Consider the following 21,731-nt stretch of genomic DNA (forward strand, 5'->3'; position numbering starts at 1 on the left):
TTCAGCCACATGAAAGCTGCACAGTGTGGGCTGGAGCACCTGTTCTTGTCTTGAGGAAGGATCAGGGTTTAAATGACCTGGCACACTTGGAGGCAATGGCCTAGAAGGGATTCTAAGACATGAGCTGATGCGATTAAAATCTTACATGCAAACAAGCACTTTCAGGAGAACTGACAGAACTGGCATTGTTAGAGCAAGTAATGGCACAACACAGGCTTATTTTATAGGTGAAGATCAATAAAAGTATAAGGAGTTGGTTAGCTGGTCTAGGGTGGGGAAGAACACTGCAAGAAGTGCATTAGAGGAGAAATACCACCAAGAAAATCTGATCTGTCAAAGAAAACAAAAGGAACATGAAGCAGTAAGGAAAAAACGCTTTTTTACTTCCATCATTTGCTCATCAGAAACAGATCTACAGTTGGGTCCCATATGTTATTTATATTTCCCCTTCCTTCTCCAAACACACAAGAACCCCAAGTCTGTGTCACAATGTGATGTTTCCTTTCCATTCCTAGACCATATTTGTAAACATTTGCTCACTTTCATAAACTGACCCAGGCCTAAAGTCACCCTAATTTCAGTTTGTGCAGGGCTGGAGTTATTGAAAGGGAAAACAATTTCAGACATTGGTTTCTTTCATCCTCATAAGAGAACTGGTAGTTGGCAAGTGTGTATGTTTGTGTGCTGCACCCGAGTGCAGGCAGAGACCTATTCAGAAGCACACAGGTCAAACACAGTTCTTGAACCTGCCTCATAAAAAGGGAACCTTGGCAAACTTGGTAGCAGCAGGGAACCAGCACCAAGCAGACAACTTAATATGCAAGCCCTAGAAGCAGATTGTCAACTTGCCTAAAAATATCAGATCCTCTAGGAAGCCAATCTCAGATTACATGGATTCATGTAGAAATTAAATTAGAAAGGTCGAACCCATCAGCATTGTTGCAAGCCTCTAGTTCCTCCTGGCACCTGCGAACAAAGCTAAGGTGGCGAGTTCACTGGCACCAACTGAATTGCTAAATGCTTAAAATCCATCTTTCTCAGACAAGCATGAGACAAACAGCTAATTGTCTTCCAGAGCCAAGGCAACAGGGTCACTGCCTCTCCATTCACAGCAAAGAACACCAGAAGTAATGCACAAGCAGAAGTGCTTTCTAGTTCCTGATGACACACATCCTGAAGTACACCATATCAAGCTCTTTCAGAACCACTGAGCAGAGACAAAGGATTGGATTTTGTCTTTTTTTTTGTTGCTCAGTGGTAATTAAACACTAAGACTTGATTAGTTATTTAACATAGGCTGGTGTTTCAACTTGCCCTGAATATAAGCAAAAAGGTTAAATAACTTGGACAGCTCTTCTTGTCCTCTAGTTTACAGTGAATTCAATGGCTTAGTCTTCAGCAATCACACAGAGCAGCACCAACATCACCACCTCCCAGCATTGCACTGAGGTGCCCTTCATGCCTGCACAGCCAGCAGTGTTACTGTCAAGGAAACATCAGCTTAGAGAAAAATAAAACATAAAGGCACTTATTAGAAAGCTGCCATTCAGGCAAGCTGGCACAAGCAATTGTTACCAGATGAGAAAAAACAAAAGGGTTTAAGGGAAGTGTTCAAAGGAGCTGTTCACATTAATGTAACAGAACAAAACAAGGAAACAGCATCTCTTCACACTACTGCAGTTATTTTAGTGGCCTTGCTGCTACGCCCGGCAGCACGCAGGCTGCTCGGCTACACATGAGAGATGCTTTTAAAGAAGCAGGAGTACAAGCAGAGTTCTGATGCTTCCCCACATTCCTCAAGAAAGGAAAGATAAGCAAGAACAGATATGTTTTCTTTGTCTTTCATACCTCCCAGGAAAAAAAAAAAAACCTTAAGTTCAATGAGCTTTTTTTGTTATGCTCTTTGTTTCTAAGCAGACCACCCAGTTCTGCCTCTTCACTCCTCCCATCAACTTGCAGGGTCACACTGTCCTAGGCCACACAGCACACACCGGCAGTGGGAGTCGTAGTGCTGCCAGAACTCGATGATCTTGCATAAGGAAGAGACAGTGGGAACGTACTGAGAATTAAGGAAGAAGCAGATCCAGTCACAAAAGGATGCCTCCAACTTTTTTTCTTTCTTTTTTTTTTTTTTAACAAAAACTACTCTTGCAGAAAAGCTCAGGTTTTCAGGAGCAGAACTGCTGCTGACACAACGTTTTGCGTCAGCACTTCTGTCTGTAACTTGGCTCACAAAGTTAGCAAATCCCATTTTGAGAAGTCCTACAACAATAAAATTGTTTTCAGTTTCCAGCAAGTAGCAAAAAGGAATCATCCCTGTCATACAAAGTTAATTTTTAAGTTGTCATTTGCACGCTCACATCTCTAATTGCTAGCAAAGCTATTGAAATAAAGCACTAACTTCAGAGATGCACACATACTGTCTGCATGTGTTAGTACCATTGAGTATGGCAGATGACTTGTCACACCCCAGCCTTGAAATCTTTTATGAACAGCTCCTTTGAAGCCAGTCCTGTATCACACACATCTGCAGCACAGAGCTCTTCTACTACATCGCTCTCTGCCAGATGAACCCCTCAGGGTTTGTGATCCACCATCAACTGTATCTAGCGGGTGGCATCACAGAATGAGACAAGCTAGGATGTGTTTCCCAACTGCTGCACTGCATTCTGCTTTGCAGACCATGCAGAGAGCTCCATTAGAAAGCAAGCTGCTGTCTCTCATCACTGATCTTACTGAGCCCTGTCACACGAACCATTTGTTACTTCTCACGCACAGCAAGAGCTTTAGAGTTAAGAATACAAGAAAACGATCAAAGTCAACTCCAGGCTGGTAAGTCCAGTTTGTTTTGCTCTGCAGTACAACTTTTTATTCCTATACCAGCTCCACAGCCATAGCACAGAGAAATCCAAATCACAAGCTACTCTGTTAGATCTGGTAAGGGGGGCCCTGAGCAAACCTGCAGAGTAAACTGAATCAGTCATTAAGGATCCTCCTGCAGAAGACAAGTGACTGCAAGAGAAGGAATGTCTACAGCAGCTATCTCTACCAAATGGCCCCACAACAGCAGCTCCTCTTCCCACCATGCTTTTTGCTGGAGCATCTGCAAACACAAGTAGGAGTTTTGAACTGTTCAGCACAGCAAGGCACCAATGGTGTACAGCGCAAAACCCTCAAAAGCACTCATAAGGCACAAAAAAGGAAAGACAGTATCTGCCATTTCCACAAGAGAGGGAATTCACTATTACACTGTGTATTTCTGTAGTGTAAACTCTTCTCTCTCAGACTTCAGCCAGGGACAAATCTACTGCAAACGGCCAAGTTACTCCTCTCTGCCAACAAACAGGAAGGCTTATTTCCATGGTCAGCCAACAGAGTCCAAGCCAAGGCAGACCCCAGCTCCATCTGCTCCTATCCTGTCCTATGCTAGAGACTAACATCAATACCTCTAAAGCAACAGATATCTAAAGGCAAATGGCTGATCAACCTATACCCCACTGTACCGTGCATCAACTTGAAACAAACCAACTCATTTCAGCACTCTGATTAAATGGGATGAATGTTTGAACAGCTCCATCCTAAACTCACAGGTCTTTTTGGCGTTTCTGGATTTGAGCACGTGCTTTCAGATCCTCCTCCTCTTGCAGTTGCTTGGCCACCTGCAAGTCATGCTGCACCAGACGATTACGCTGAATGTTTGTCGCCAAGTGATGCTCAACTGGAAATAAGCACAGAGAAGAACCCCAGAAATCAGCTGGCTGAACGTCATGGTGAGAATAAGATGAAGCAAGTGGAAGGGAGATTCCAGGCTAGAAAGGAAGACAGTTTACTGCAGTGTAATGTCATTAACTTCTCTACAGGTGGGTAAGCCCCATACTGAAATTATGTTAGCAGCCTGAGACTGCCTCACTTCAACACTGCAAAAGCTGCATATACGTTTATTACCAAAACAAGGCCTACGCATCTTAACTGCATACAGATTTGTAAGGATTTACTTTTAGGCTTTGCATTTTATTTTCTGGTCATGGGAAATAACCCTAGATTAATAAAGTGGGCTGGAAAGGACCACCAGAAGCCAATGAAGATGAATTGAACCTAAACCACTTCTGATGGATTCTTCTCTAAATCGCTTTCAAGAAAATCAAGAGAGGATCTCCTCTCCCTCTCTACATAATAGGTTCCAGAATCTCACTGACTTTATATTTAGCAACAGAGCAACTGAACGCTGCAGTGAGTCCTTTACCATACATGGATACTGCCTCCAAGAAAAATGGCTGTAAGATCTGCAGCTGAGAGCCAGTTTTTGTTCTGTGGTCTCACATCCCAGCAGTAAGAGCAGCTTCAGTGCAAGATGCACGCTCAGTGAAGCCACTGGAACAGCATCAGCACCTAGTACTGGTAGATACCAAGGCAACTGGCACACAGCAAAACAGATTAGAGAGGCCACTTCAGCCCTGACTGAAAAGCAAACGCATCCTGTACAGAAATCACCACCCACTCTGAAGTTCCTGGCTTTACTTTTTTTTTTTCCCCTCTCCTTTTTGAACTCTTGTAGCACACAGCTGCCTTGCCTCAAAATGTCTTCATTAAAAGGAAGCCTCCGTTCTGAAGACAGGCGCTAGCAGCTCTCAAATCAGTCAGTAAGCAGGGCTCTTCTGGCTGCACTCAGGTCAGCCTGTAAAATGGGAAGCTTCCAGACACGCTAGTCATTTCTAACAGCCTCACACAGCAATGAAACCTCAAGTGCACTCCCACATGCAATCTTATTGTAAGCAGTGTAAACAAACTCAATTCTGAAGGGAATGAGAAAAAAGAATATACGAAATGCAACCATCTCTAGAGGGCAATATAAGCTGGGGTAGAATGCAAAGTAGTGTTACAGGACAGCAAATACAGAGAGGATAACAATACTCCATTAGAAAGAATAAAAAATAATAATAGGGAAAAAAAAGCAGGGAAGATTTTTCTCAGGAGAAAAAAAAATAACACCAGCATAAGAGCAACATAGAAACAGTTATCTGCTGCGATACATTTGATTCAGTTTGTTCCAGACACTGCTACTTACTTTCTTGTTCCTGCAAGTTATGGGCCAAGGTATGATCTTCCAGAACAGCGAAGTCTCGGCACACTGTGCAGGGAAACGAAGGCAAGAGAATGAGGATAAGGAGGAAGGAAGGGGAAATGAAAAACTACCAAGGCAGGTGCTTGGGCTCTCAAGCACAGGCACTGCCCTGCTCAAACCAGGCAAAGTCAGTGCTCAGGGGGCACATCTATGTCTTGCTCCACAGCCCTGGAATGCCCAGTGCTGAGCTGCTCACTCCCAGAGCCTTTGTGCTCGGCCATGCAGACTTTGAACACAGCCTGCATTCTTCATGCCAAGCTATGTCCCTTGCACTTGTCTCCTGTAAGGCAGTGTGGAGCCAAGTTTGCCATACAGGTGGCTGTGCAAACACGCCCCACCTTCACATTACACACTCTGGCTTCGAGTCATTACTGCTAACAACTCCGTATTTACCCGGAGCGTGGATGAAAAGTGTCAAACATTATTGGGACCAGCACTGATTGCTGTGCAATCACACCAGAAACTCATCCAATGCATACTCACTGGTCATGCATACAAACATCAAGCACCAATATCCAACACAGAAAGTTAAATGACTGCAACTTCAGTGGCTTGAACATGGCTGTAGCAAGAACCCATAACAGTTCAAACCTGCAACCTGGCATTTGTTGCGCTTGGCACAACGTGCATTCCAAGGAAGCAGTTTTCCTGGCATCTCCACACTCCCATGCTCTAAAAATAATGAAGACTTCCATCAGATTTCCCAGGGTTTTACCACAGTTCCCAGAGCTGCTCTCTCCCATCGAACAGGGTTTGGAAACTGTAAGGGGATTGCAGAATACGCAGATCTCACATCTAATGCCCTCTCAACGGTCATGAGACTTAAAGCCTGAAAGAATCACAGGAAACTGATTTCTATGTAAGTTGGAAGTGGAAAAGGAAAATGTTATCTGCCCAGCCCTGAGATAGACTAGCTGGCTGAGGTCCAAAACAAGACCTTGAGAGTCTGAAATGCAAGTAATCCAATCTTCACACTTATCACGAGATACAACAAAAGGTTTCTTTTTCCTTCGACCACATGAATGAGTATTCAAAACCCACTCTAACTGCTCACCCTGCCTCCATCAGCACGTACATCAGCCAGGGCCAGCTCAGCTCCTGGGGCAGCAAATAGCCTCCTACCCCTGAGCCTGCCAAGCGTGCTCCAGGCAAGGGCTATCAAGTCATTTTCAGTGTAAAAACTGTTTCTGAGTTAATTTATGGACTTCAGACAAAAATAAAGATTTTCACGCGGAAAATATTTTATTTTTGAGCCAAAACTTAGGGGAGCCGTTTGGTTTGAAAAAGACCTGAGATTACCCATGGAAAATGTTGGTGGAAACACACCTCCCCCAAGACACCGCTCCTTTCTCAGGGGAAAGATTCTGTCTTCCCCTCGAGCTGCTCTCAGACTCCAGAAGTCGACCTGCAGAGCCCAAAACAGCCGCCCACAGCATTACCACCACGGGCAATTTTCAGCTTCTTTTTGGAAGCCGTGCTGACCCAGAGACAAACAAACAGGAAGGGGATGAGCACCAGTCTGAAAGAAGCATATTTTTACAAACGTTGATCACTTTCACTCTTGAGCTTTCAAAGGAACGCTTGTCCACACTGTGGGAAAACACAAGGGTTTATTTTTAACTTGTTATGATAGGCAGCAGAGCAGTAAAACAGTCATACACCTATTGGGACAGGGCCACATGCAGTGCCTGGTGTCTTGGTAGCACAGACACAAAGCGTGCACTGCTGCATGCAGAGCTCCCACTTCAAGGGGAGATTAAAGCCCCCAGGATGTAGCGAGACTACAAATGAGGAACCCACTCATTGAAGAGTGTGAGTAGACTCCATTTCCATCCCCACAAAGGGCAGGAAACACTGCAAGGGGAGGGAAAGGCAGCTAGGGTCCCATGGTGTTCCTTCATCTCTCGGTGTCATGCATGCTCTGAGATGTATCAGGACACTCCTTGGCACCCACAGAGCTCCACAGGCTTTTCAGAAGAGTTTCTGAGTGCAGCCAAATTAGCACTTTAACAAAAAAATCCTGTTGAATATGATCAAGGAGAAGCCTTGGAGCATTTGAGGGTGGAAGCTGCACTTCAAGCAGCCCTACCTTCAAGGTCAAAGGCAGTGCTTCAGGGAAGGGGGGACAAGCAGCAGGGTGGAGAGGAGGACAATGCTTAAGGTAACACAATCCCAGAGTGACTCACTTTAGGCATCTACAGTTCTGCATGGTGCAATTAAGGTTTTGTTGTCGCTTTCTTTTTATTGCAACTACTTTTTTTTTCTTTTTTTTTTAAAAAAAAAAGAAAGAGGATACTAAATGCTAACTAGCAATGAAACACTTCCAGTTGGCCTTTCCTATAAATAAATGCTTCCTTCAGCCACAGAACTGGGAAAAGCGCAGCTTTTTCAGACAGTAGTGCTGCTCCCAGGTGACATACTCAGGGTGTCTGGTGTTCATGAACACGTTTTTATTGGATGTGGACAGATGTTCCCCAAAGAGACTTTACTCCATGGTCCCTAACACTATTTAGGCTTCACAGAATGATGGTGAGACAGCCACCTTCTGCTCACACAGCACCACCCACAATGTTGGAAAGGCACCTCTGGCTCAGAGGCTGGAGCTAAGCAGACATCACAGTGTAGCACTACTAAGAGCCTGTCCAGATCCAGGGCTGTGTTCTTACTGCCACATCTTAAGAGTAGTAACACTTCCTACTGAAGGTCTGACAGAAACAAACAAACAAACAAACAGAAAAAAATCCCACCCACAAACTAGAAAGAAAAGGCAGTGCTGTATTTACCATAGTGGGTAAAGTTCATTGCACAGCTGCCTGAACAGCTGTACAAGCAAAACAAGGGAGGGCAGAAGCAAGGGTGAACATCTCCAGAGCTGCATATGTGAAAACATCTGCAAAGATTATGAAACTGCATCCCAGCCCTTCTGAACTCCCTTCTGCTCCCTGTGGCATTTGGGAGCTCTGCCGTGTTGGTCATGACACTGAGGGTGCTGGCAGACCTTTGCTCCATCCTCTCCTCCCCAGAGAGGCACACGTGCAGAGAAGGACTTTAGATTCTATGCTCCGTTCTGCTCACACCCAGCTACGCTCTGCTACTCATCTGGGAAAAATCACAGTGATGGAAATATACTGGGTGTGCAGGCAAAAAGGCAGGAGGGCTGTGGTAGAACACTGCTGCTCTTCTCTCAGCAGCCTTGCACCAAGCCCCACAGAAAGTCTCGTCTCCTTGAGTGAGCTTCATTCCTACAATAAAGCAGGGATTTAAAACCTATTTTATTGTTCTAATTGATGGCTGTCCTCCTAAATCTATGAATGGCTAACGGGAGCACGCAGACCTCGCTCTGTGTGGTTGAAGTTGCTGGCAGAGAAGAAAGAGATGTTCATCACCGCCCAAAACTTGGCTGGACTGAATGCCCCTAACTCATCCGAGCACATTATTCCTAAGTTCTGTCAGCCTGAGAACAACATGCAGAGGAGGATGAGAACATCCCATTATGAACAAAACAGAGTGCTGTCAGCCAGCCAGGTGGCAGGAGATGGGACACCTGTAATTCCCTCAAATCTGGGGGTGATGGCAAGTGCTGAGCCCTCCCCCAAGTTGGACCCAGTGTTTATGGCACTGAGTCAAGCATGACCACTGCTGCAGGGAGGCCAAGAAAACTAACCCTCCTACCCTGAGGATGCATCCAGCAACGAGGCTGATGGGAAATTACTGAGGATGCAGATTGGACAGATGTGGTCTGAAACGAAGCTTCAGCAGCATGAGTCCTCACTCTCAGACCATTACAATGCATTATTGGCACTGGGTTTATGCTGAAAAATAGGATGGCCCCAGTGACAAGAGAACCACAGTTCTTCCTCTCTGAGAGGTTTCGTGGTGTGGGATAAGAAATCTGTTTACTTATTCCCTAATTGCACGGCTAAGAAATGAAAAGGTAAGATTGATGCTCGTTCACCACTGAGAATTAACTCAATTTCCCATTCCCAGGCCCTGGCTGCAAGCCATCAGGCGGTCAAACAAGCAGCAGGGGCACAATCAGAGCAGCTGTGATCAGCAAGTCCAGCAAAGCGTGAAACACTGACAACAGGTTTGCCCTGGGCTGATTAAACCAATCTGCCGGGCCGCAGCAGGGAGTGTGCTGGGACGTGTGCTTCTAGCACAGCTGTGAATGAAAGCAATGCCTGCACAGGAATGCCAGCAGGGAAAGCAATGGTCAGGGCATGGCGGGAAGCAGAGAACCGTATCATGGAAGCATACCTTTGGAAAAGACCACTGAGATCATATGGTCCAACCACGAACCCATCACACCACGCCCACTATATCTCTCAGTGCCGCAGTTCTTGAACACCTCCAGGGACAATGACTCCACTGCCTCCCTTGGGCATCCTGTGCCAGTGTACCCCCAGACTTTCTGAGAATAAATGTTTCCTAATATTCAACCTGAACCAGCCCTGGCACAGTTTAAGGAGACACTTCTTGTCCTACCTGGGAGAAGAGGCCAATCCCCATCTCGACACAACCTCCTTTCAGGCTGTAGAGAGCAATAAGGCCGCCCCTGGGTCTCTTCTCCAGACCGAAAAACCACAGTTCCCTCAGCCACTCCCCATAAGATTTGTGCTCCTGTGAGCATGGCTGCAAGCCCTGCCTTAGGTACAGCAACTTGGCAAAATTTCACACAATAATCTTTTCCTCTTTCTATCCTGCCGCACCAGCTTCCTCCAGCATTACCTCAGCCTCATAGCTCAGCACTTCAACACTGAATTGCTTCAAAGGGAGCGAGGTAACCACAACAGAGGAACTAAGGGAACCCTCAATGCTGTGTGACAGAGGTAGGGAAGGGCAGCAGAGCAAGCAGGGTCTCCAGCAGGCCGGATCCCACAGGGCTCACAGCAGAGCATCCACTACTTGTGCCTGGAAGCCTAGGCCTTGCTGTGTGACATCAGCCCAAGGGCCCCCATGTTAGTGCTGCCCTTCTGACATGCCCCAGAACCCCCACCGGGTTGACACAGGCACACTCCCAGCATTTCCTTTTGGGTTTAAAAGCCATTCCTTGCTCCCCATCCCCTCCCACTGCCTGCATTCTCCCTCTCAGCATCATGTGCTGGATAGTTCACAAAATAAACGAGGTGTGAGTCACACTTAGCTCAGAACATCTGCAGTTTTTGAATCCTGAAGCAAAGGACGGGAGGGAGACAGTGACACTGAAAAAAAAAAAGTTTCAGCAGCTAAAGCCACTTCTTAAGGCCTACAGAGCTAACAAATTAAATGGAGAGCAATAAGCACAGCTTGTTCCAAGCCAGCAATCTTAGAAAGATGCTGAGTTAATAAAACTGCAGATCAGAAAGAAGAGCTGGCACCACAGGGACTATATCAGCCAGGTGAGTGCTTTAAGATTTCCTTGAGCCCAAGAGGACCTGGCCGAGCAGCCCTGGCTGAGGCAAGAGATAAACGAGGGGCAGCTCCCAGAGGAACAGCACAGTCCCAGCACCGCCTGATTTGTGAGATACACTGCCTGACCTCAGCACTTCGCATTTCTTTCCTGCCTCTCCCATTGCCCTGAGAGATTCCTGAGCTTGTGCTAATCCACATCACTTCTCAGCAGCATTCCTGGGACTTTAGTCACCCCGGGCGGCCAATGCCAAGGAAATCAACCTCACAGGGAGAAGATGGCTCCTGAGAAACAGAAGGGGCCAGGCAGGCTGGGGAAGGGAGCATGATGAAGCTGGGCAGCCCCACTGATAACAAGCAGAAAAGTCTCTGCTTTGCTCTTAAAAGGCAGAGTAAGAAATATCTCCACCACCAGTGTGGTGTGTTATTGTTTACTATTTTTTTTTTATTTTATTGCCAGTCCTGGCACGGAACCGAAAAGCAGCTTGGGATTTGGGAATGAGGTTATCCTCCCTGCTCTAAAGATAATGCCTTGAGGTCAAGGGTATGAGAGGCTTGTGCTGTGCGCACCATTCCCCAACAATAAGCTGCCACCTGCCCAACCAATGCTTTGCAAGGGAAGTCTGCATGTATTCTGGGACCAAGTCCTCAGAACACGAGTCTGTTTTGTTAACCTGCTTCGAAATAGAAATCAGCAGCTCTCCCTTCAGGAAATGTCCTCTCTGAGGCCACCAGGCTGGCACTCTTACTTCTGTAAACCTGCCTGTGAACTGTACTCCAGAGCAGTCCTCAAGCTGAGATAGCATCTGCTGAGCACTCCAACACACGAGGTGATGTGCTCGCACAGACAAGCAAGAATATCTAAGACTGCAGAAAGCAGCACCACAAGGGACCTCAGAAGGTCATTTTAGACTATGTCCCAGAATGACTGAAATCTCTCATTCTGCTTTTATTACAGACATCTTTTTCAATGTCGGATAATTCCACCTTATCCGCCAAGCTTAACACGCAATCCATAGGTCATAAATGTTAAATACCACGTTTTTGGTTTTCAGAAGAAAATGCTGAGTTTAAACACTTCAGGCTCAGATGTACGCTTGAGAGCAACTTTGATACTTCCAAAGTACTGGTACATGATTTGGAAACTCAGCCCTTTCAGCCACGTTCTGCTTGGTCCCCACATTTGCAGCTCCTGGAGTCACAGACTCAGCCAGTAGCTTGGCCACTGGAATGCCAGAGCCAAGCAGCAGAACTCAGGCCACCAAATATCATCCACAATATTCAATACACAGCTACGTTTGTATGCAAATGAAGTTAATCTTTAACCATGGATGTGAACAGAAGTTGCTTCTGCAGCCCTCTGCTATCTGACACAGCTTCAACTGACTCAGCCAGCGCACGTACAACCTGGAAAGCTAACAAGACAAAAGCTTTCCTAGCAGCCAATGCTCGCTCTGCATAACAAATACCACTGCCCCTTCCAAGTGAGTTTTATCCCCAGTTGGCCCAGGGGTGAAGCACTATGGAGGCCAGGGGGAAGGGGAGAGGAGTTACCTTCACCAGGAGATCACATCCCCTGGCTCACACAGATGTCTCCACAAGCTGTAAGTCATGCCCTGAGTGGTGTCCCATGAATCATACGATGCTGTCCTTTTCTGGAGGTTGTTGTTGTGTGTTTTTTGTTGTTTTTTTTTTTTTCAGACAGGATGTCACATCAGTTTTAGTTTTAAGCCAACACCGCTCACTTAACAGGAAAAAAAATAAAAGTCTCCTTTCACGAGCAACTCAAAACAGCCACCCACTCAGCAAACTGCTCAGGCACAGAGCTCACATCTCAAGGGATTTGTGCTATATACACTCCCTGCCCCCACAGCCATCTCAGCAGCAATCATCCTATTTTACTTTGATCTGGTAAGTAGCTTTCACTTCAGCATTTTAAACAATCTTATACTACACAAAATTGTTGGAAGGACACACTGATTTCCCAGATAGGCAAAACTTCTGTCCTTTGCTCAGCACAAGCCTAAACTCCTTGCTCAGTTCAGCAGTTTCTCTTGGGGGAGAGGCTGGGAGGTGCACCCCAGGAGTGAGGCCAGCTGTCAGGAGCCATGGCGCCCTTGGATGCTTCACCCACATCTTAAAGCCCTCTGTTTCAGGCAATCATGAATAAACTCACAGAGTAGCTCCAGAGAGATGGAGCCAAGATAATTTGAAGGGTCAGCTTCTCCGTCTTCTCCTCCAGCTTAATCCTAAAAGATAACACAGCAGAATACAAGGAAGCATGGAATCAGGACAGGGCTCTTAGTACCCTTCCATCACAAGTTCACGCACCACTTTGAGGACTCCAAGCAAGGCTGACTGCTGAAACCCGATGCCCCCGCAGAAGGTGCTAAGTACCAAGAAGAGTTCCAGTTCCTCTTAAAACCTCACAGTGTGGTTTTACACCTCAGAGGGCTTGCAGTCATTTGGAGGGACAAGCAGTAGAAGTGCCACTTTCTTTCCAGTGCCCAGGTGACTGTAGCCAAACCAGAGACCGCTACAAAGCTTGCAGCTAAGCGGACCGACAGCAGCATCAGCACACACACACCCACAAATCAGGATTCATTCATTACATCAGATATGCAAGAAGCAAAGCTCCAGCCAGCAGGACAGGCCGCGGGGCAGGCAGCCACTCAGGCTTCCTCTGGCCAACTGCTGCTTTCCAAGCTGAAGGTGTCAGAGCTGAAGGCAGCTTGGCTTCTCACTGACTCCTGCAGATTCCTATCAGCTCCCTTCATCCTAGGAAGGAGCACTCCTGTCTGCCACCTGCCCAGCCACTTCCAGCCCTGGGGATGAGCTGCTCTGAGATCTGCTTTGCGAGGACAGCCTTCCTGTATCTAACCATTAAAGATGTTCTGCCTCATTTCCAACTCCCTTTTATTGTTATTCATTTATTTATTTTCTTTTTTACCAGACCCTTTGGGGTGCTTTCTCCCCTCCTCACTTCCTACACTTAAGTTCCCCAAGTTCATTAGGCTGCTCTGAAGAAACCCACATACCAAAGCTGTCCCCAGATCAGTCAGATCTTCACAGCCATCTACAGAAAGGCCACAAGTCAGCAGAGCTGCAGCACTGAGAACGCACATCTCCCTTCCTGCCAGAGCCCTGCGCTGACACCCTGCCCTTGGAGCAGCTAAGATCAAAAACAGTGGGATAAGATGGTAAAAATACACCCTGGATGCTGAAGCCACATAGGCAGAGATGAGGATTGTGAACAGCAGCTCCGTGTGCCACAAAAACAGCTGACACCCTGAGGGCTTGGAAAGCTCCCAGGTCTTTCCCTGCCATCCTCCACTGCTTCAGCCCAACAATATGGCAGTGCTGCAGCCTCCTGTCCTCTTTGGTTATAAGTGGCCAAAGCAGCACACACTCATTTCACAGTGCCTTCAAGCATTTGCCCCTTTGCCACCGCTAATTGAACATTGCTTAATTAGCCCACATAACACTTCCTCTTTTCCCCCAACCACAGACTCCTGGTTCAGCAGAGCATGTTGTAGAAGGAAGAACCACATACACACGCACGCACAAATTTAGTGCAGCTTTTTAAAGCTCCTCTGAAACAACAAGAGAGGAAGAGCACGCCACCTGCTAAACACTGCTGCTTTCTGTCCTAAACAGCACTCACCACAGGCAGAGGTGCTGTGCCCTCCTAGCAGCAGTGCTCATCTAGAGAGTGGGATGGATTCTTTGTAGCACCAAGAGATGGAGCAAAGGCTCCTGTTTTTAAAAATCATCAATATGCTTCCAAGTGGCCAGCTCACCACCAGCACTGTAAGCACCCTGCCTTCCCAGGTGGAAGCACCCAGCAGCCCCAAATTTCTGAAGTTTTAAGGCAGCTTTAGCAACAGCTCAGCCATCTCCCTCGGCCTTTTGGCCTTCCAAGCAGTGCTAAGCAGAGGAGCGGCAGGAAGTACATGGAAGGCAGCCAGCTGCACGCCTGCTGGGAGGGGGTGAGGAAGCAGAGAGGGAACATGTCACTTCGTCCCACAAATCGTCACACTGATGTGAACTGCAAGAAAGAAAACAAGGCTCTGAGCAAGAAGGAAAACAAGGCTTACTGCAGCAAAGCAGAGGCATTTCACACAGCCCCGAGGCACACTTCCCCTTGTATGGCTTTCCATGCATGGCCCCAGTGAGGGCACTACTGGCTCACACTGCCCTTTGCAGCCACCATCTCCAGGTCCCGGCATGCACAAGCTCTCTGATGTTGCCATGGGAAATTAAAGATCAAACAGAGGCACACAGTCACAGTAAACACAAGGCTGTCTGCAAGGCACTGCTCAGACAGCAGGAATGGAAACGTCCTGTACTGCTGATGGGGAAGAGCCCACCACCTCACTGCCATCCCCAGGAATGCCAATGGAAAAAGGACCTTGTCTCCTTCATCCCAGCCCCAACGCTTCTCTGCTCATCAGTAACTAAGAAAACATCCATCTGCAGAAGGCACCAGTGCAAGCCTGGGAGCTCCAGAGACAGGGAAGAAAGAGCACAGGATGGCAGGAGGCAGAGCTGCCTGCTCAGCCACAAGCCTGAAATGCTAATCCTGCCCATCTCCTCCACCAAGCGCTGCAGACCCAGGACAGCTGAATGAACAATAGAACTTTCACCCAGCTTCAACCAGAAGCAAAACGAGCACTGCAGCCTCAGCTACTGAATTTGTGCATGCTGGAAAAACAGACCTCCTATTACTCAGAAGAGCTGGACATGAACCAATGACCTAGAAAGAAAATCCCATGTCCATGTCCCGTCAGCCCCTGCCCTCGCTGCCCCTGAGCCATTCAGCTTGCCTGCATTTTTCAGAGTGCTTCTCAGAGGAAGTCACCAAGCAGAAAACTGTGACACAGCACATGATGCTTCACAAAAAAACCCCACCATCTGGAGCCAAAGGGCTCAGAGCAGGTGGCTGCAGGGTGACCTGGCTGATCAGCAGCTGCTCGAAGAGTTGTCCTGATTACATTAATCCAGCTGGAGGCCAACCCGTCCTCTACATGAGCATGGCCCCACAACAACACCCCCCCCCCAAAAAAAAAAGAAACAAAGCAGAACCCATCCCCACTCACCCCTCACCAGAACCCCTTCAAAACGTTGAGCCCTCTGGGGTTTCTGACACACATCAAGTTTCCTCCCCGCAGCACCGCGCTGCTGAGCACACAGACACCGAAATGCAGTAAGCTGATAAGATCAGGCAGTCTGCTGCACGGGACACCGTCTGTCTGGCACCAGGAGGCTCTCCCTGCAGCAGTGCCACTAAGGTCAGGTTAAGCTGCAGAGGTCAGAGGGAAGGTGCTGTGGCTGAGGGGAAGATGGATGCTTACCAGACTTATTCCATTCATGATAAGGCAACAAAGAGCAGCCAGGCTGCCTGGCCCTGGGGCTGCCCCAGCAAGGGGGAAAACAAAGCTCCAAACCTTTCCTCTTCCCCCAAAGCAGCGGTTGCATCTTTTGCTACCACATCTGGGAAACAACCAGCAACACTTTAAGTATGAATCAGGAGCTCCAGGAAGTCAAAGCAGACGCTTAATGAAGAGCAAAAGTCAGAGTGAGGGTTGTTGCTGTGCCCTCGAGGGTGTGGGTAGAATGGGGCCTAAGTAACAGCAGCGTGGCTGCGCTGATTTCAATGACAGGCCCAGTCTCACTGCCCTTTTATTTCTTCTTCATGCTATTAAAGATAAAACTAAATGAAAACTTCAGCCATTGCAATTCTTCACCATTCTGAAGAGATGCATGATCAGAGTGTTGGGTCTCCCCTTCCTTCCACCAGACCCCTTTTCTCCTGGCGGGGCTCAGGCCAGCACTGAGCTCAGCAGCCCCAGCTCTCACTTCTGCCTCCACAGGGAAGGATGGCTGCCAATTTCACTTCTAGAAATGCATCAGAGCTCAAGAGATGAAAGACATGCAAAGCAGTGCTCAAGCCAGCTTGTTGCTCGCTTTGTAAGTAACCAATTAAAATAATATTTCCAGGATGCTTTTGTCCCTGAAAGGCTCACAGATGAGACCTCCAGTAGAAGAGATCTGCATGCAGACAGCTGAGCAGTGCCCCTGGGAAGGGTCAGACCAGCACACACAGAGCAAAAGCTGCTCTGTGAAAAGAGAACATGTCACACACACCAGACAGGAGAGCAGAGATGCTCAGCCCCTATACTGCAGCCACCACCAAAGCCTCCAGCCTTACAAGAGCTTTGCTGACCACAGTGCTCAGAGCAGGCACACGGCATGCCTTGAAACAGAGACCAGGCTCCAGCACCACATCTGACTGACGCTGAAATAGAGTGCTTTGAGGGTATATCTGGCTTACCAATACAAAATAAAGTGGACCGGCTGAAGTAGCTTTCACCAGCAAAGCTCTGCCTGCAACAAGCCTTCAGCTAATACAGGCGGCTTTGAAAATGAAAGAAAGCAACCACAAGAAGGAAACACCTGGCCACAGCCGGCGGATTTTCACTGCACAGCAGCTTTAAGAGCAAACAGAGGAGCAGGACAGCACTGTCACATCAGTCCCACGGGAAACGCTGGAAGCGGACACACGCACCCCCAAAAAGCGGAGCGAGCGCTGAGCAAAGTCCTCGCACCACAACAAAGCATGGAGCCGTGCCCTTAATGAACGACTGCGCCGACCTTTGCCCGGAATGGAGACAAGGAACGGGGTTTTTTATTTTTTTCCAGAAGAAACAACAGTGATTTCTGCATCGGAAGAACAAATATTTCCCCAGGCACGGAAGGTGATGCATTTCTTCCTTTGGCTGCCAAAACCCGGGCAACCACTCGGTTTCCACACTTGGCCCAAAGAAAACAAATGATATCACCGTGCCGACAGCACGGAACGGGCCCGGGGTTCCGCTCGGGGCACCGCTTTCATCCCGCGGTTTGGGGCGGGGTGGGCAGCAGCCTCGAACCGGGCACCCCGGGGTCGCAGAGCCTCTGCCCACAGGCGCGGGCTGAGCGGGAGCCCCGCAGACCCATTCCCATCACGCGGCGCTGCTCCGGGAGCCGCTCCTCTCCCGCCCGCACCCGCGCCGCTCCCCGCAGCCCAGCGCCCGTACCTTCCTTAACGCCGGGCAGCTTGGACTGGTCGATGCCGATCTCGGCCATGCTGCTGCGGGGCGGCAGGCCCCACACCGAGGGGAAAGCCGCCCGCGCTCCGCGAACTTAACCGAGGAGGGATCCGGAGCGAGCGGCCGTACGGCGCGGCGGAGGGGACAGAAAGCGGCGGGGGGGGGGAGGGGCGGGCGCTGCTGCGGGGCGGGGCGGGGCTGAGTGCCGGCAGCTCCCGGCCGCTGCCCTTCGGGTCCGGCCGCCCTGGTTGGGCTTTGTTTTCCCCTTTTTCTTTCTTTTCCCTTTTCTTTCAGTTTCCCTCCCCCCCCCCCCCCCCCCCCCCCGTTTTCTCTCCTTTTCCGTTATTTTCCCTTACTCCTCCCTGTTATTTCCTCCCTTTTCTCTCCCCCCCCCTTTTTTTTTCCTTTTTCCATTAATTTTCCCCTTTCAATTTGCCTCTTTTTTTTTCTCAAATTTCCCCCTGTTTTGGTCCCTTATTTCCTTTCTTTTTCATTTATTTTCTATTATTTTCCCTTATTTCCCCTTTCTCTTATCCCCCCTTCCCTATTTTTCTCATTTTCCCTTACTTCCCCTAATTTCTCCCCTTTTTCACTTATTTTTCCCCCTTTTCCCTCATTTTCACTTTTTACCCCTTTTATTTTCCCCTTTTACTTTATTTCCCCCCCCCCCCTTTTATGTTTTCTTCTTTCTATTTAAATTTCTTCTTTTCTTCGTGCTTCTTTTTATTGACAGGCTGTTTTTCCTCCTTCTTCTCTCATTTATTCCTCAGCCCCTGGAGCACCACCTTGCAAGGCCATTAATTCCTGCAGCAAGTGCACATGGGGACCAGCCAGGACATCCTCCACCCATTGCTAACCCAGTTTTTAATCTCTGTGCAATCATCTGCTGTTGGACATAAGTGGGGAAACACATGAGCATCATAGGGAAGGATACAAAGGTGGGGAAGGGTCAGGAGGGACCTTCCAAATTGTGATGTCCTATAATTTGATGCAACAGAGCACATTGGCCCCACATTCACAAACTTCTCCCAGTTATCGATTTCAGTGATCCCAAGTTCTCCCTCACGAACACAGCTCCTTGCTCCAGTCTTCCACAATTAATCTGTATCCTCTTATCTGGCTGAGGCCCAAACCAGCCGCACCAATTAGTCCCAGTTCCTGAGCTCTCTCTGCTCAGGTTTCTCCTACACAAATGATGTGTCTCCTCATGCCTTCCTCCAGCTCTGTTAATCACGCGGATGCGTTTGTCCTTGCCAGACTCACTGATGCTCCTGGGGAGGAGCAAATCCAGCAAGCAGCATTCACCAGCCCTGTTCCCGAGGGCAGGGTCCTGCACACCAGGCACAGCACTCTCCTCACTACTGTGACATTCAGCTCCTCACATCTTAGCTTCACGTCGAGACGTTCTGAAGAAATCTCTGAAGCCGAAAGATGGCATCAATCACTCGAAGGCCGCAGGAGGCTTCAAAGACTATGGAAACATGGGAATGACCGTGGGGGGCCTGGAGATGAGAGAAAATGAAGCAGGAAACAGGAGATATACGACTGATGCAATGCTGGCACTGCAGCACAGTCACATGTTGTGGTCCCAAAGGGTTCCTCCTTGTGCTGGATCTCAGGGTACCTCCCAGCTCCCACTTGTGTCTGAAAGCCTCTGCCTCCAGGCAGAAAGAGCATGGAAGCTCTGTTCTGCTGGGCTGACAGCAGGTTTCCCACTGCAAATTTTACAACATCCAGCTTGCAGGCTTGTTTCAGTGGCTCAATTAATCCCAATAAAGCTAAGGAAAAAATAACTATTTATTTAAGATAAGACAACATTTCAGCTTTTTATAAAAAGAGCACCAGGAACACCTTGTGCTGCTTTGTTCCTCCTGGAGGCCAAGAAACAGCTCTGTGCCTGCTCCTTAAATAAACCAGGCACCCCTCCCAATGCTGTGCTGTCATCTCAGGACAACAGGATAACAACTGTGAAATAAATTGGGCCTCATCAAGATGTTCACTTTCAGCAGAACAGCCTTTGTTAGAGCTCCCCTAATGACTGCATGGCAAACTCCAACTGATGAGGCTGCTCTGGGGATAGGCAGAGGATAATGATCCCACAGGCAAGAAAGCATCATTCATTGTTCAATGCAAAGAGATGGAAAAGCAGATCTAGGCATCTTGCAGTAATCAGATGTCACGCGAAACTGCGCCCAAAACCTATGGGCCAGTGGTGACGGGTGACTGCCACCTTTCCTCTCTCCTAAGCCAGAGCACAAGATGTCTTTCCTCCTCTGACCACCCCAATCATTAACCTTCCTGCTTTTCCAAGCAACCAAAGACACAGATTAGGAGAGGTCTGAATTCCTGTGCCAGAGGAAGCACGCATTGCAGCACTTGGCAAAGGAGCAGCAAGAAGCAGGTGTGCAATTTCCATCAGTAGCTGAATGGTGCCTGTGGGAATTAAGGCTCCCTGGGGGACAAGGAGAGCAGGAGTCTGCAAGGATTAAAGTATTCAAACATGCAGAGGCAATGAATTGGAGCATTGCAAAAGACGAGCAAATTAAACTAAACTTGTGCTTACATACAATGCCATAGAAACAGTAGGAAAATGGTGAGTTGGGCACTGGGAGGGCTTTTGGTGGCTTCCCAGTTGGAGAGAGAATGCATACAATGGGAAGTCAGGTACAGTGCTGCACAACTCGGATGTTTGTCCAGGCTGACCAGAAAACAGCAAATTAGCTCTACATCAAATTTACTAATACATTTGTAAGGATAATAGTTCCGCCCTCCCTTCCCCCTCTTTCACATGAGACTGTTAAGTTTCACTTCAGCAATACCTTCCAAAATTATTCTTCACTGAAGAAAGTGAGAAGTAATACTAAAGCTGACACATTGACCACTTTTCACTCAGAACAGATATTTGTTCTTCGCTTTGTGCCGGGCAGGGAGCTGCCTGAAGCCCACATAAGGGAAATATAAGCAGCCTAACAAAAGTGGCAGTTTGTGGGGAAGCCCCAGTGCCTGCCATCAGCTACTCAGTCACTTCTGGATGACATTTCAGCAGCGATGTCGGAAGGACTTTGGTGGGGGCTGAAGTCAGTGCAGTTCTCACATGGCACCAAGCTTGCTATATTCCCCTCTGAACAACTGCTAGATCACCTTTCAATTTCCACCTTCCTCGTCCTTTGCTGGTTTATAAAAAAATAAATAAAATCTGGTGCTAACACTTCTGCCAGCCTTGATTCCCAACATCAAGATGTGAGGGATTCATACATCCTCAGATCTCTCATTTCAAGACGTGATTCCATATAGACAAGTCTGCATCCAGAAAGTACTGATATCACTCAACAGAACAGATTTTGCACGTGTAGGAGCTACCTCAGTCTCAGTGACCCTATGTACAGCTGACAAGCTGGGTAGGAAGACAGGCTCTCGGAAATGCAAGAGCTACTTCCACTTATGCAAATTTCCTCAGAATAAACTAAACATATTTACCCTCTCAGACTTACAGTGGATAACTTGTAGCAAAACTATTTTCCAAAGAACAGGTAGTAGTTCTCAGAGTAAGCTCCCAAAAATCAGCTCCTGCTCCACATCACTCTAGATCTTCCTCCTATAGCCAACGATGGTTCTTTAGGATAACACTATTCCTGTAAAGACACCCCACAGCATCATTCACTTGGCACTTCGTGTCCTTGCTGAGTTCTGGGGCACTGCTCATGCATCACCCAGGATGGACTCAGAGCCTGCAGAAGGTGGATCAGAATAGAGAAGGATCAAGCTTACGGTAACTGGTGGTATAACCAGGTCATCCCGTATCATGTCACTTCAGCACACTGTCCTGGCTCAGCCAAATAACCACTTGTCAGGAGGGATCTGGTCTGGAGAAGCTGTTCCAGCTCAAGATCAAGAAGCAGAGGTGCAAATGGCATGATTTCCCTAGTCTCTGCTTTTCTTCCATGCTTCTGCATTCCTGCATTGTTTTTTTCAGCTCTCACTCCTGGAGAACACTTTGGAGCTGGCTTGTCCTCTAAGAAGCCGCATCATCTGACAGCCCTCTGAGTGGATGTGAAAGCCAGGCAGGCAGCCCAGCTGCACTCCATATCCTCCTCTGACTTAACCACAAAATGCTGCTTCTTTTTCATGTG

General features: G+C 48.0%; 1 protein-coding gene across 2 annotated transcripts in view; it reads right to left on the reverse strand.

The window, feature by feature from the left end:
* CCDC50 (coiled-coil domain containing 50) overlaps positions 1-17,734 on the reverse strand; it is a 33,848-nt gene extending 16,114 nt beyond the window's left edge. For both annotated transcript variants that reach the window (XM_065747813.1, XM_065747815.1), the window contains exons 1-3: positions 17,590-17,734; positions 5,066-5,128; positions 3,589-3,718 (exon numbers count right to left, since the gene is read on the reverse strand). In XM_065747813.1, the coding sequence (XP_065603885.1) occupies positions 3,589-3,718; positions 5,066-5,128; positions 17,590-17,638 (242 nt within the window). In that variant the 5' untranslated portion in view covers positions 17,639-17,734. The remainder of the gene's footprint in view (positions 1-3,588; positions 3,719-5,065; positions 5,129-17,589) is intronic.
* Between the last annotated feature and the right edge of the window lie 3,997 nt (positions 17,735-21,731).

The sequence above is a fragment of the Cyrtonyx montezumae genome, unplaced genomic scaffold (assembly GCF_038088225.1).
Source record: "Cyrtonyx montezumae isolate F1298 unplaced genomic scaffold, pur_monq_1.0 scaffold_5, whole genome shotgun sequence".
In the NCBI taxonomy this organism is placed as follows: domain Eukaryota; kingdom Metazoa; phylum Chordata; class Aves; order Galliformes; family Odontophoridae; genus Cyrtonyx; species Cyrtonyx montezumae.